This window comes from Pan troglodytes, chromosome X (assembly GCF_028858775.2).
Source record: "Pan troglodytes isolate AG18354 chromosome X, NHGRI_mPanTro3-v2.0_pri, whole genome shotgun sequence".
Lineage (NCBI taxonomy): Eukaryota > Metazoa > Chordata > Mammalia > Primates > Hominidae > Pan > Pan troglodytes.
The window spans coordinates 84,032,111-84,048,213 of NC_072421.2; the positions used below are offsets into that span (position 1 = coordinate 84,032,111).

Sequence of the window (16,103 nt, forward strand, 5' to 3'; positions counted from 1 at the left end):
CTGCAAAGGACATGAGTTTGTTCTTTTTTATGGCTGTGTAATATTCCATGGTATACATATACCACATTTTCTTTATTCATTCCCTGTTGCTAGGCACTTAGGTTGATTCCATGTCTTTGCTATTATGAGTAGTGCTGTGATGAACATACAAGTTCATGTGTGTTTTTGGTAGAAAAATTTATTTTCCTTTGGTACGTGCCCAGTAATGAGATTGCTGGGTCAAATGGTAGTTCTTTTTTAAGTTCTTTGAGAAATCCCCAAAGTGCTTTCCAGTGGCTGAACTAATTTACATTCCTACCAAGAGTGTATAAGCACATTGAAATTCAGATTTTATGTAAACTGTTTTGATTTTTAAAGCTCTGTACAGAAAGATCACTGGCTTAGAGATCAAGGGAGCCACAAATCTTGTCTCTTCTACTATCTAAATATATATGTAATGTTTATCAACCTTATTATGTCCCCATGAGGATAAAACAGATATGACAGTCTTTGGGAGGACATTAAAGAAGTGGTTCTCTAATATACAGTAGAGGAAGGAAGCAGGATTAAAAATGTAGGGGCAGTAGCTGTCATTCAGGTCAGTATATTGGGTGATCTGGCACTAACTTCCTCTGCGACTTTGGCCAAATAATTGAACATCTCAGGGGAGAATTTCCTCGTCTGTTAAATGGTGGTAGTGGTGGTAGGTGGTTAACCAAAGCAGTTCAGGCACCCCCATTATATCACATAGGAAAAGGAAGAGCTGCACTAATGAAAAGATATAAGAGAATTGCTCCCTTTATTTTTCCTTCTAGTATACATTAGCAGTTTCACTGAAGTTCTTTAGAATCCAGTTTGAAATCCATTGCAGTAGATAATTCCAAAAGTTGACTGTATCTTTAAAATGCTCTGTTTGAAGTACTTTCCTTTGTTTGAAGCATCGGTTAAAGGAACAATCTCTTTAGTTTACTTCACATCAGAGGCTGAACATAATATGTGATATTAGATAGTGATTTTTAAATTTATCCTGAAAAGGACCTAAATACTTAAATTAAATGAGCCTGACATTTTAACTGGACTCCTTATTATGTGGTATTTTATTGCCTCCTGTCATGTGTCTCGCATGCTGTTTCTCTATATTATTAAATGAGATTTTGTGGGCTAAATTTAGGTTTCAAAAGTGAGAATATCATATCTCTGATTTTTATACTAAACTGACTGCAATCAAAGATGAGCACGCTGGGTAGCAATCACTGTCGTTAACTTTGTTGAGCTTCACATTCACATGCCCAAATTTGGAAGAATCAAAGTATGAAAATTTATTTATCAGTGGTACAGGGTAAAAATGACCTTGACTAATTCTAAATAAGACCAGCTCTCAATTATTAACTTCTTGGGTCTCAGCCAGAGTAGAATCACCTTCTAGTCATAACTTGTGCATATGGGAAGGCTCTCTCTACAGTAAGGTTAATCAATGTCCTAATGTGGTACAATCATGATGATGATTGGAACTAGTGAGTTGTGTAGAGAACCCTCACTGCTTACCACCATATGTTGTAAAATCTCAGTTGCTAATAGTTCTGTTGGTGGTAGTTGTATATTGTATATTGTATCTGCCACAACTTTCTTGACTGTGTGTAACCCTTGTTTTGTTAGTGGCTTTATAAGAATGTGAACATATGTTATGTCAGCCACAAACACACATTTTAGTAAATTTCAGGCCTTTTCATCATGACTTTTGTTTCACAGCCAGAATCAGAAGTGGAGAGGGGCAGCAAAATGAAAACTTTAGTAGACAAAGAGGAAATAGAAGGAATACAAAACATTTTGGGCCAACTCCAGGGAACCCAGCTGATTTTTTTTCACATTATAACCTATTCTGTACTGAGCTGATAATATTAGTATCATCATCTGCTTGTTCAATAAAGTTTTCCAAAATGTTGATTATTTGGCAAAGTATAAAGAAAACTAAAATGAATTAATTGATATCACTAAAAGAACAAATTCAGAAGTATAGAAGTCACATTTTACTTAGAATGTCAAAAACGAAATATACCTATTTAACTTGTAGGCCTTAAAGCCCTGGAGTTATAGCTAGTTTGTTAAGCACTATTGTAAAGTACATTCCTTACATTGGACAAGATCAATGAGAAATTTTCAAATATCAAGGTAAACTCCTAATTTTCTGAGTAAGTTTTAAATTGTTAATAAAAGGACAGTTAACTCATGGGTGTTTATATGTTCATTGAATAATTCTAACACGAATGTTTCTGTAGTCAATGATTTCAGAGTCTAAGTTTAACCTGTGAAACTCATGCCATAGGAGATGTAAATGATTTTGATTTTGGTGAGGATTAGTATAATTATATATATATTTATATAGTATAATTATATATATTATACATATAAATATATATATATAAATATATATATATAAATATATATATATATATATATATATATATATATATAGTGATAGCCAAAAAGTTTGTTGAGCTTAGAAAGTTTTATTGTTAAAAAAGAGACGGACTTTTGGTAAAATTGAAAAAATGCCCTCAAATCCAGTCATATATAGCCCATTAAAATAAGGAAGGATGCATTATCACTGACTTGGTGTGTATGATTATATTTTATTTAAGAAAAGTGTCACCTCGGAAGAGGTTGGGTGAGTGAGATGTAAAGCAAAATCAAATAGTTATGGCAGTGGAGTGACAGAACGTAAGAGTAGGTGAAAAAAGGCTCACCTTCACTCTTACCTCCTCTCCCCAGCAACCCCAGATATATTTTCATTTTTTTTTAGAATGCTCTCTACAGACTTTGAGCAGAGAAACAGTTGCTTTTCAAAAGCAAACAAAACAAAGCCAAACAGATGATATTTTTGTTTTTGTTCAACAAAAAGATGATGAACTAACCACATATACTTGTAGTGGGCATTATAGGAAGATTCCCGTTTCTGTATTACTAAGAAGTACATTAAGGGTTAAAAGAACCACATTATAGTCCTCACAGTTTTTTTTGCATGTCATTTTAGATTTCACTGTTCTTTATTAAAGGATTGGAGAACACTGGGAGTTACTGCACTGCTGGAAAGAATAATTATTTTGTTAACAAGGCTAATTATGTGTTTTTTAAAATGGATCTCTTTTGTATGTGTTTAATTTCTTTTGTGTGGATGTGTGTATGACTGTGTGTGTGTGTGTGTATGTCTGTGTGTGTGTGTGAATGTGCATGTGTAACCCTTGTGAGGAAGATGTAAGATAATTCAGTATGCTCCAGAAAAATGTATATAGTGATCTGTCGGAGATCAATGGCTCCATGTTTAGGAAATAAGCACAACATTGATATTGGCTTACTTTCATCATCCTGTTGGCCAAATAAAAGATGAGAAAAAATTAGAAAGGGATTTTTCCCTCCAAAATGTTGGAATACCTAATGGGATGGGAAGGAAGGCTCTTGAGAGAGAGGGAAAAGACATAATATTGCTGAATTTTTTTGGAATTGTTACGACCCAAGGCCACTTTCTTCAACAGAAATCTATAACCTTATTTCCTTGTCTTCATATATGGAAAAGCCCTAAACCACATGACATTTCACGTTATTCTTTAGTCAATGGGGATTATACTAGAAATGTGCTAACATTATTCATATATTTAAAACACTAATAGCAATTCAGGCTTCCTTACCTTCTATGTGCTCTTCCCTGCTGGTGTTTCATTGTGTGTAACCTATCTAAAATTTCTGCAGAATTTAGGAAGATGTTTTGTGAAATATAATAAAGCCTTGCTTAATTGGAAGCTAACTAACCAGAACTCTCAATTAACCAGTTTTATTTATTTATTTTCTGCTACACTCTCCTTTTAGAAGGAAGAGGCAAATGACAAGAAAACAAGCTGTTAACAGGTATTTATGTATTTATTTTTTAAAAATCAAATTCCTGAGAATGTCCTGGAGCCTGTACAGATTCAGCCACACTTTCATAATCTTGTTCCCTGTACTATACTCACTAAGGTAGGAAAGTAGAGCCATTTGAAATTTTCAGCAGCAAATGCTGAATCTTGCTTAATCCTCAGTTCATTAGAAAAAATGAAATCCAAAGAGTGAATTACAATCTGTCCATCCAGTTGGAGGTTATAAAGCAGAAGTTAGAGAAAGGCTGCAAGGTTGGTTGGGGTTGAGGGAACAACACTGACATAAAAACTTTGACAGCTATGTAAAATAATGGGGAAGTTATTCAGATGTCCACCCGCCCCTTTGTTCTGGAAGGCTTAGGAAGGTACATTCACTTTTGCAGGGCAGCACAGGCTATTAAGTGTGCTACAACGATAATGGAAAAGAATCTGGCTTTCTAATCTTCTGAGTCATTCTAAGCATTAGGCACAGATATGTGTTGTAGGCATGTTAGAAGTTCTAAAACATTTAAATTGTTTTCTTCTAATATTTTAAACAAATATTTGGAAGTCTAAGAAGATTTATACTTGAAACCTCTTAAAATATCTATGAAAATCTTAGTAAAAGGGCAATCAGAGATAACATATTGTTCCAGGCCTCAGACATTTTAGGTTGTAGTGGTGAAAAGAACACACAGTGACTCAGAGACAAGGGCAAAGGAGGGGAACCCATGATCCTAAAATATATTTTGATAGTTCCTGTCAGTAGTGCCCCTCTTCTCTTCCACACTTCTTTCTCAGGTTACATTAACTTTTGGTGATATTTTTTTGCCCCTTTCTTTAGGGCTGCCCTTGATGCAGGCTTTATCCATATTTTTCTATAAGAAAAATGTCATGGAGCTGTAGGAGAGATGAGGACTATACCATGGATTTATCGTGGGTTTTCAACATACAAAATAAAACATCACTATGGTGGTGTTTCTAGTATCTGTGACATTTTCTTTATTAAAAGTTAGTTTTACATGTCATGCACACTAAATAATACCCAAGTGACCTGAAGCAGTGGATGTGCCTCCTTAAGTGCCAAACTTTCTATTAGACAATGATATCAATTCTGGGGAGACTAAAACCCACTAGATTTTATTAATGACTGAGTTTAACTGTAAAATAGTAAATGGATTATGTTTTGAGTCTAGGCTTGGATATTGAAAGTGTTTCCGATTTTATATGAATGCAATTGAATTCAGGCATTGAAATTGGCTTTCACTTTATTTTTGATTTTCTAGTAAAATGACAAGCAAATTAAGTCAAGTTCTTTCTTCATTAAATATAGCAGTAATTTATAACTATATAGATTTATTTCTGGATTATCAAAACATACTTTTCATATGTACATATATATATATATATAATATTTTTACATTTATTGCAATCAGAGAAAAACCATGAAGTGTTTTTGAAAGTATATGTATCAAGTCACTCACAGAAACTATAGAGAAACCAGGAGAGTCGCAAACTCCAATGCCTACTGAGGCAAGGATGGTAACGTAAATGAAAGACTATAAGCAATACAGAGTGGTGGGGACTATGGTGAACCAGGGAGTATATATTCTTTTCCAAAGTGGTGGCTGTTACTCAGTTTGGCTGATTATTACCATGTGGGAATGCAGGCTCAGTATTGTTAAGATCTGACTTTTTAAAAGAAGCTGGGAATTACGATTTTTACATGAAATTCTCCAATTCTTAAATGTTGGTAACTAACTCAATAAAAAGCAAAACAAAACAAAAAAAGCAACACTGCACAGGCAAAACAAAATCCATCTGGGGTCAGGATATAGCCCATGGGCTGTCAGTTTGCGACCTCTGCTCTAAATTGTGAGTCCTCAAGATATTGCAATTACAAAAAGAATCACAGTTTGTTATAAATGCACCTGAAGCTTTTGATCATGGAAAATTCATATAAGGTGAATAAATAACCAGTGGGAGTGCTTACAAATAATTATTCTGGTACTCAAAATGGTGGTTATGCGCTTTGTGGGTTTTATTTTTTACTACTTCAAAATAGGCAATATAGTTTTTCCTTCAAGTGATTTGAAAATTAAAATTAAATTAGTATTTTTTTGCTTTCATGTTATCAGTGAAATGCAGTATGAAACAGATTATTACTGCCATGTCCACAAAAGAATACTTAAGTATAGTTCTCATCACATAACATAATTAAGGTTTCGATTTAAAGTCCAATTTATTTTGTTTTAATAAGAAAGCCATGTGTATAACATGTGTTGTTTTATTTTAAATTGGCTTGCCTTTAAACAAATTCCCAATTCCATCTAGTGAAATTCCTTTATTTTTACAAATGGTTAAAATAAGAAATAAAAGAAATGTAAGCAGTTAACACAACAAAACTTCATTTGAACTTTTGATAGGCATTGGCAAAGATAAAACAAAGTTGGTCATCTGAGATTTTATTAAAAGGTAACTGTTTGACTGATCTGAGACTTTGCTTGTTTGTCTGTCCTGCCATGGACCTTAGCACATAATCCCACTGTGCTACAATGCTTTTGACATCTGTATGCCCCTTTCATCACTGGCAATCCAAAAGCATATTTGTCTAAAAAGGAAACAATTAAATTCCAATCTCTCTAGAAAAAAAAAAAGAAAGAAAGAAAAAGAGAAAGAAAACACCCCACTGTTAAACCTGCTTTAATGGTCACAATGATTTGTACCATAAATCCTTAGTGAGGATGGTAAATTAACATTTTCACTTCTGATGAGAAAGTCGAGAACTTTAAAAAGAAAAGTAAAAAAAGAAAGAGAAAGAATTGAAGGCATTATCTCAAATCCTAAATAAACTAGAAAAAAATCTCATTCCTTGACAAATCATTCTAGTTGCAGATTTAACACAAACACACGTGAAAGATGAGAAATTGTTGGGTAACTGGTCAACACATATGACAATGTGCAAAATAGCTGATGTTTACTTAAATAAAATTTGGGTAGACAGTGCTGCCCTTTCCAGATCATCAGCTAGTTTTGACCACAAGTAATCTGTTACATGATTGGGGTGCAATATGTTTAAATATACTAATGAATGAAACTTATTTACTAAAACTCTAATAATTAAGGATCTTTAGTTAAGTGGTTAATCCTCAAAGGTAGAGAATTTAAGAAATGAGTGATTATTTGATGCATTTGACCAGCATAGACATATAAATAAGATAATTCAGGATAAAATATTGATGAACAATTAATCCTCTTTTTTTGCCAAGACATAATAATATTTAACATTTATCAAACGTGAGTTCAGGTGATTTTTCACATATTAGTTCTTTTAATCATCATAACAACTCTATAAGATAGGTGCTGCAATTATAATCGTTGTCTTACAGTTGGTGATACTGAGTCACAGAGATGGTTAAATGATTTACCCAAGGTCATACAGCCTATAAATACCAGGGACAGCATTTGAATCAAAGCAGTCTAGTTTCAAAGCTCATATGCTTTGGACCAATATATTTTATAAGCGGCCAAATGGAATCAGACTAATTAGAAAAACACCTCATTTACTATTATATATTAAATGACTTATTGAAAAATGACATTTCTATTCAGAAATCAAGCTTGGTAGCATCATTTTGATAGTGTAATAAATTAGCAAGATTAATTATAAAATAGTTCAGATAAAGCAGGAAGAAAAAAATGAGGAAAGAGCAGGAAATACTGAGAAAAACTTGTGGATCAATATTCAGGTGTACATTTTGCTACACTTAATCCACAGTTTAATTTTAAAAATTGTATCTGAAAAAAATTTGTATCTGTGAAACATTAATATTATGACTAACAATAATCTCCTTTTTACTCCACAAATGAAAGATGACCACTAATCCTAAAATCAGTGTGTATCATTGCTGTGTCTTTTTAAAATTATGTGTGTATTTATACACAAACAACATGCAATGTTGATTTTTGTGTTTTTTTAATTTTTTGTTTTAAGATGTATCAAACTGTTGTGATATCATACTATTCTTTTTAAGTATTTTTACATTATGTTTTTGAGATTTATCCGTATTGATATATGTAAATCTAGTTCACTTATTTTTTAATTGTCCGTTATACTACCTTGTATAACACAATTTGATAATTCTTTCCTATATCCATAGGTTGATAATTAGGTTGTTTCCAATTTTTTGTTGGAAACCATGCTGCAATGGTCATGTCTTGCACCCATATGGGAGTATTTCTCTAGGATATCAGCCTAGAAGTGCAATTTCTAGGTTGTGGTCTGTGTGTGTCTTCAACTTTAATGGTTACTGCCAAATTGTTCTCCAAAGCTGTTCTGATTTACTCTCCTACCAGCAATATACAAGAGGTCCCATTTCCTCACATTATTGCCAGCGTAGTAGATATTTTTAATGAACGATCTGTTTGAAGAAAAAATAATTCTTTTTATTCTCTTACGATTATACACATACATATGAAATATTGATTCTGATCACTTAGCACAGATAAAAATATTTACAGATACTATTTTTGTCATTATTCTTCATCTTAAAACATATGTAATTAAGATAAGGATTAAAGATACTATTTTAAATTTGTAAAGTATCGTCTAAGTTACAAGCACTTTCCCATACACTTTCATTTGATGAGACAGTATGGTATAACAGCAAGAGCTCTGGGGAAAAAAAGAGTCATAAGTCCATGGACTTAACTCTGCACATAAATCTGTGGCTTTGGACCTCAGTTGCTGCATCTTTTAAGTTACAGTATTAGACTAAACAATCTCTTAGATAAATAGTATATGCTTTGATCTATGATACGTATCTTTCCTTTTCCTTGAAGCTATAATTCACTTATTGTGCATAAAACATAAGGAGAAAATTGAATTTGGTCAATTTGTGAAAATTGTTGTAACACTCTCTCTGGCTCAGTTAATAAGATCATAACTTTACCATCATTATACTTACATTTCTTCTAATTCAAGGACAGTTAGGGGTGGATGGTGGAAGAGAAGATGTGACACATGATTTTGAATTCATGTTCAGTTTTTCCCATTTCAAAGCATCACATTCTAAATGCTGAAATAAAAAAACAAAGAAAGCTCAACAACTATTTGTTATGACTTTGTGTTTGCTTTCAAGCTCTTTTTATGCACATTTCTGATTCAGAAGAAAATATTCAAGATTTTCAGCTCATTTAATGTTTGATTCCAGCAGTACTTTTATGGTGCTACACGTAACTACTTAAAGTAGAGAGAGGACTCAGGTTGACGACTCTGTATATTCTTTCTTTCTTTTCTTTTCTTTTTTTTCTAAGGACACGAGCCCATGAAATAGCCTCAGGAGGTCCTGAGACACGTGCCCCCTTTATTTCTTTTTGAATAAGGGGGTAAGTAATTAGATTTTGTGTTTGGAGAGAGACTTTTTATTTGAAAGATCTGGATCTTTATCCTGAGGTTTAATACAGAACTTTCAGCTTTTCTTAGATTCTATGTGTATGGGAAAGACCACTGAGTTAGAAACCAAACTGTCTAATATTACAGGAGATTAAAGTAGAAAAGGGAGTCAGTAGAAACTGATTTTATTTAAACTCTCAGAGTTGCAAATATGCTACATTCATACACACACACACACACACACACACACACACACACACGTCCTCTTGCCAGCACAGAATATCTGTTATTTTCAATGACTTTTAAAAAGAAAACTTAACCTGTGAGGACATTGAACACTGGTTACGAGTGAAGCTTCTACTTATGGAAGGTGGCAGTTCTGGCAAACAAAATATAAATCAGTTAATCTCTTGTGATGAAGACATTCTTAGAGACCTTTCTTTCTATAAGTAGTCCTGGGAAAATGTTTTGACTATAGCATTCCTAGAAAGTGAATTGACCTCCTACAGAGTTTCAACACCAGGTATTACAAGAAAATTGTGGTTCACACACTTTGTTCAAATTATCTTCAGATTAATACAATTTGCATACATATACCTAATTGTCCAAATGTAACAATAAGCCTAGAGAATCCCACGTAAGTTGCTTTGGGCCTGTTTGTTAACGGACTGTGGGGCCCATATTTAAGATCTTTCATTGCTATTTTTGCTAATTGCCATCCTGTTTTTAGTTTAAGCATACTCTGGAAAACACTATTTTATTGCACTGCTTCCACTAGTTCAGAGAATCAAAATCTCTGCCAAGATAATCTACAGTATTTCTGCCCAGATGCCACCTATCCTATGTGGAGATTCAACTGGGTTAGCTAATTTTTTTCATAAACACGAAATAAATCACTTAAAACACAAGCTATCTCAAAATCTTTAATACAGTTTCAAAGATGTAGGTCAGAACATTTTCAAGACAACACTTCTTGGACATATTTCACCAAGTAACTGACAAGACTATTGGGAAATTAGTACTCTCATTAAAAAATATATTGCAGTTGCTCAGTATTTATTAAAAAACAAGAAAGGAGGAAATATGAACATTGTTATATAGCCTTTATCACCTGCATTATTCAGAAATGCTATATGTATTTGAGGCGTTGATACATCTCTATTCGCAAAACCAATTGCAGTCGTTCCTTGAACTACTCCTTATTGAGTATCCCCACTTTTGTTAGTCTGAACGAAGCCTTGGCAAACAAAACTTGTTATCTTTTATCAAAAAAAGTCAAAACCATGGACACGTTTGTCTTGACCACTGACTTCAAGAATACCCATGTGCTTTGCCAAGGATGGCATCTAGATAATAATACTATAATATTACTATAAAATATTTTCTTTTATTATTGAAAACCCAGTTTGAACCTTGAGCAAGTCATTTACATGCTGTTTCTTTGGGATTACCTACATTCTTGTCCACTCTGACCTTGTAATATTTCTCACAGTTGGAAATGTAATGCAGAGTGACTAAGATAATGTTGTTTACACAGACTCTAAGTGGAGTGACATTATAGTCAAGCAAGTGTCACATCACCCAATGTGAAGGAAGACTTAATTACCATAATCCTGTGAATACTAAAATTTCTTAGCCACGTGTAGCATAATAATGTAATGTTTTGCATGTACATTTAATAATGCAAAGGTGTCTCAGGCTGTGTGTTTCTTTAAAAATGAAAGCAAAGTGGGATTACAGAAAGAAAATAGACTTTTGAAATTGGAGGATACTTATCTGAATGTTCAGGTGAAGTCTGTCATTTCTTTTAAACTTCAAAGAGTTGCCTAGTGATGTGAAAATGAAGGGACTGCTGAAATATCCATAAATCTATACACCAAAGAGTAGGGTGACAGACCATGAATTTCTCTGGAGGGCACAGGGTAGATGTAACTAAATGACTGAGACAGGATAAAGAGGAAAGGCTCATAACCACCTATTATTGTGCAATGGGGAACATATCATTAATTTACAAAAGAGTGGTGACATTTTCTAAAATTGTATAGCCCTATTCTTAAAAGTTTGTCAGTGTAACTAATTAGTTTCTAAAATGGAGTTGATTCTAAGACCCAGTATGAATGCATTTGAAAAGGCAAGGCATTGTCCCTAAATTGGTAGGGTTTGTAATACATCTTGATGAATGCTACAAAAATAATGTTAAGAAATAGGACTATTATGGTTTGTAGTCCTTGAAGGAATTATGTTCCATGGCAACATGCCCTAAAGACATGTCCTGCTTTCTGTTTTTGATAACACTGAGTTTTCAATACAAAGAATTCAATTGCTCAATGGGTTCTTCTCCCAGTGTATGAGGACTCTAAAGATCTTTTGTTATTTTAGGCTATCATTGGAATTTTTGTTTTTAAACTAATGTTAATGTTCAAAAGAGGGCAAGTATAAAATGAATCAGCAATAAAATGTGAAGTTGTTTTAAAATAAATCCATTAGAAAGGTGAGATGTAAAAAATGTGTAGCTCAATCAATAGATTTATGTAAGTTATATTCATAATTTATGATTCAAAATACTGTATCATCTGAGACAGTGTTCCAGATGTTTTTAAAAATGTGCAAAAGCTATTAAAACACATAAAACATCGAAGCCTGTTAATAACAGCAGCCATGCTTTACAATTAGGAGAGTTTAAAAGGATTGTGAACTGATTTATCATTATAAAATACTCTTCCAATAGAGAATACTTTTTCTGAAATATATAAACAACATTTTCTTTGGTTTTCATTTGAACATTTTCATTTCAGTTTGGACATTTTCCTTTTAGCTGGCTAGTCCTAGCCAAACAGTATGTTAGTGTAACATAGTTTGTCAACAGATCTGTATTGTTTTGTTGCTTTAAAATGAAACTAGTCTAAATTACAAAAATGGTGACGTTATATGCTTTATGCTGCAAGTTTTACAAATACCCACTAAATCACATATTAATGTTTCTGACATATTAGTTATAAAGAAGGTAGTAGTTTTTATTTTTTATCATCAAATATACTTGGCATTATAGCACCCACTGTATTCAGAACATTAAGTGAAGGGATTTGGAACATCTGATTGACACATCCCATTTAAAAATGGTGTATACATAGAGGCAGCCCTCCGTATCCATGGTTCTGCATCCTTGGATTGAAAATATTTGAAAAAAAAAACAATAAAAATAGCAAGACAGCAATAAAAACAAATACAAATAAAGATTCAGTATACAACAATTTACATAGCATCTACATTGTATTAGGTATTATAAGTAATTTAGAGATGATTTAGAGCATATAGAAGGATGGGCACAGGTTAAATGCAAATACTATGCCATTTTACATAAGGGACTTGAACATCCATAGATTTTTGTATCTTTGGGGGTCCTGGAACCAATCCCCCTGGGATATCGAGTGATGACTATATTTTACTTTTTAGTAGCATTAAAATCACATTGTGCTTTCCATAGTTTATGACTATCTTCAAAAATCACTCTGAATTTTGGAACTAAATTAGATACAATTAATGTAGGGTAAAACACTTTTTAATAACTTTGGGTTCAGCACAGAATTGGTTAAAGGCAGTGTGTGTGTTTTTAAATACGCTTTTATTTTTAGGACAGTTTTAAAAATAAAATACAGAAAGAAAGCAAATACTGCACTGAGAGTTCCCATTCACCCTGTAGCCAGTTTCCTCTGTTGTTAACATCTTACAATTACAGAATCAATTTGTCCCAACTAATGAACCAGTATTGATACACTGTTAACTAAGTTTATACTTTACTCATATTTCTTCAGTTTTCTCTAATGTTTCTTTTCTGTTCCAAAATGTAGGACATCACACTTTATTTAATCCGCGGGTCTCTTAAAGCTCCTCTCAGCTGTAACAGTTTCTCTCCTTGTTTTCAATGACCTTGATAGTTTTGAGGAGTAGTGGTCAGGTATTTGTAGGATGTCCCTCAACTGGGGTTCACCTGATGCTTTTTTCATGATTAAATTGGGGTTATGTGTTTTTGGGGGAAAGACCCCAGAGGTAAAATGCCATTTTCATCATATCATGTCAAGGGTATATACTATTGTTTTTTTATTACTGTTGAGATTGACCTTAATCACGGGGCTCAGGAAGTATCTGTCAGGTTTTTCTATTGTAAAGTTTACTCTCTTTCTTTTTTTTTCTTTCTTTCTATATTATACTCTTTAGCAGTCTTTGGAAAGCAGTCACTGTGCAAAATTATTTGGAATTCTTCTAAATGGGAGATTTGCCTTTTCTGTCCCATTTATGTATTTATTCAATTACTTATTTATATCAGCATAGACTTCTAGGTGTTTATTTTATACTTTGGGTTATAATCCAGTACTACAATATTTATTTTATTGCTCAAATTGTTTCAGATTTGGCCATTGGGAGCTCTTTCAGTAGGCTCCTGTGTACCTTTGACATGCCCCCAACATTGTGGATTTTTTCATACACTTCCTTACTTTCTTGCACTAGATGTTCCGACTCATCTTGTATATTTCCTGCTCCAGTCCTGGAGTCAGAAACCATTTCTTCAAGTAGTGGTTAGGAGAATTTTTGATCTGCTCAATCCTAAGAAAGTGCTAAAGGTGGCCAAAAAAGAGGGTCAGAGAGTCTCTGTTGGTTTCATTTTCTTGTTTGTCTCCTAAATTTTCCATCATCCTGGTAATGCACAGAAGTGTTATTCTCTCACCATATGAATTTGCCCATTTCTCTCATAACATCCAGCAGCAAGAAAAGAATGAAAAGCCTCATAGTCTTCTACAGTCACACACCTTAATTTTCATGCATAGGTTTAGAAATGTGCTATGTAACTCCAAGATATATGTCCTACCTGAAACCTATCCCCTTATCCCGCATCCCAATACACTACTTAATCTTCAGTTTGTGAGTCACTCTGGGCTCATTTTATTTTTCTCAGAGAGGGTTTTGGGGTCAAATAAATTTGGGAAATACGGGATTAAATAAAGGTAAACAAACTTGCTTACTGAAGGTCTTCTTGGAGCCTATAATTTGTTAATTTGCTTTGTGATTCTATAAGAAAATATATTATATAGAAGGTTTTCCAGTCTTTTTTGATTAAAGTAGCTTTTTGTTCTGGAAACTAGTATTCCATAAAATGCACTTTAGGAAATGCCGTACGAGTGGTAAGAGGCTGGAATTTGTCTTTGGAAATCTTGTGTTCAGTCCCTCACTGGACCATCTACTAGCTCTATGATCACAAGCAAATCACTTAACATCTAGAAGTCTCTATTTTTTTAATCCATAAAATGAACCTAGGAATTTCGCTTCCAGGGTTGTTATGAAAAGCAAAAATGAGTAAAACCAAAACTTATAAGAATTCTTTGAAAATGAATAATTCAATGCAAATTTCCTAAGCACTGTAAAGGTCGGGACCATGCCTTTGTTTTGCTAACCATTGTCTCTTTGGTATCTAGCATATTTTCCTGGCATTTAGGTTTCAATATTCAATAAATATTTACTGAGCAATTGAATTATATTACTAACACATTATTTTCTATTTCTCACCAAGTATTGTATAGCAGTTTATGACATTTTATAAATTACTTTTTGATATTAGAAGTCCATGTAACAAAATGCAGGCAGAAACATACAGTTGAAATGGCTATATATATGCAAAAAAAGCCCCCAAACTTTTGATTCTAGCCTTTGTTTTGCTGAGCATGTGCTCCCAGCCAATGGCTGGCTGCATTCTGATTAGTTTTCATTGCTTCAAGCTGACCAGATTTTCCTTTGAAATAAGGGCACTGAAGCTTTCACCTTAATTCTGTGGTGATGTAAAATTCCTGCTGCAGAGTCACTGAGCTGGTGCTAGAAGAAGAGGAGCACCTGTGAGCACAGGCTGTCAGGAGGCCCTTGGAGCCCTAGAGTGTTGAGGCTACAGCTGCTGGGTTGAGAAGCAGTTGGAAGCGCTTTGTCACTCCTTCTTGTGCAACCACAGGAGATCCACTAAAGGATTTTTACTTTCTTTGGATGTATAATTTGTGTTATCAGGAGTTATGGAAAGGATCTCTTATAAAATTGAAGACAGAGTGAAGCTTTGATGGGGGTGGCAAGTTAGGCCCTGTTAAGCAATATATTTTGGTGAGAATAGTTTGGAGATAGTAATAGGGCCCTCATGTCTCCCATTTTGCCCAGTTCCCCACAAACCAATGTATTCTGTACGTATTCCCAGAGGTAAACTTTTCAGTTTCTAGCTTCTCTTTACAGAGAATCAACTGGAGCATGTTTATTGTATTTGAATGTGAGAAGTTGTCAGCCTCCCTGGAAATGCTACGTTAATATTTGAAGTCCAGGAAGAACCATGTAGCTTTGGAAACTGCAAAAATATTTCAATCAAATTCTAGGCTTTGGGATTAGTGAGACAATGGTCAAGATCAGTTTAGGGGGTCTTTCCTTTCTTAATATTTAAATCATAATTATATATACTAGCATACCTTTGTCCATTATGTAATTCATGAATGCTAGAAAACAGAAATGTTTTAGTTAAAAAAACTCTGTATGGGATAATGGTGGCCTAACATTTTCCACAGGTGTTGGTCGGAGTCAGAAATTCTCTAATGATAGTTAATTTTATGGCATTGCTGTTATTCACACTCTGAAATAGCAATTTTCTCTCCATCTGTATCTCTCTTGCTCAAAAAATACGGATTTTAATTCTTATATAAAATATGTGTTTCGGTGAGAAAGGGAGGGCTTAATATTAGACTATACAGTACTATGACTTTACTGCCTTATGGATTTATTATTATTCCCTGACCCCACACCTGAAACTACTGCTTTCTTTCAAA

General features: G+C 33.6%; 1 protein-coding gene across 6 annotated transcripts in view; it reads left to right on the top strand.

Moving 5' to 3' along the window:
* DACH2 (dachshund family transcription factor 2) overlaps positions 1-16,103 on the top strand; it is a 676,921-nt gene that overhangs the window by 214,966 nt on the left and 445,852 nt on the right. For 3 of the 6 annotated variants that reach the window (XM_016943980.2, XM_024353029.3, XM_024353030.3), the window contains exon 2: positions 3,841-3,879. The exons of the other annotated variants lie outside the window; for them this stretch is intronic. In XM_016943980.2, the coding sequence (XP_016799469.1) occupies positions 3,841-3,879 (39 nt within the window). The remainder of the gene's footprint in view (positions 1-3,840; positions 3,880-16,103) is intronic. 6 annotated transcript variants of the gene reach the window in all.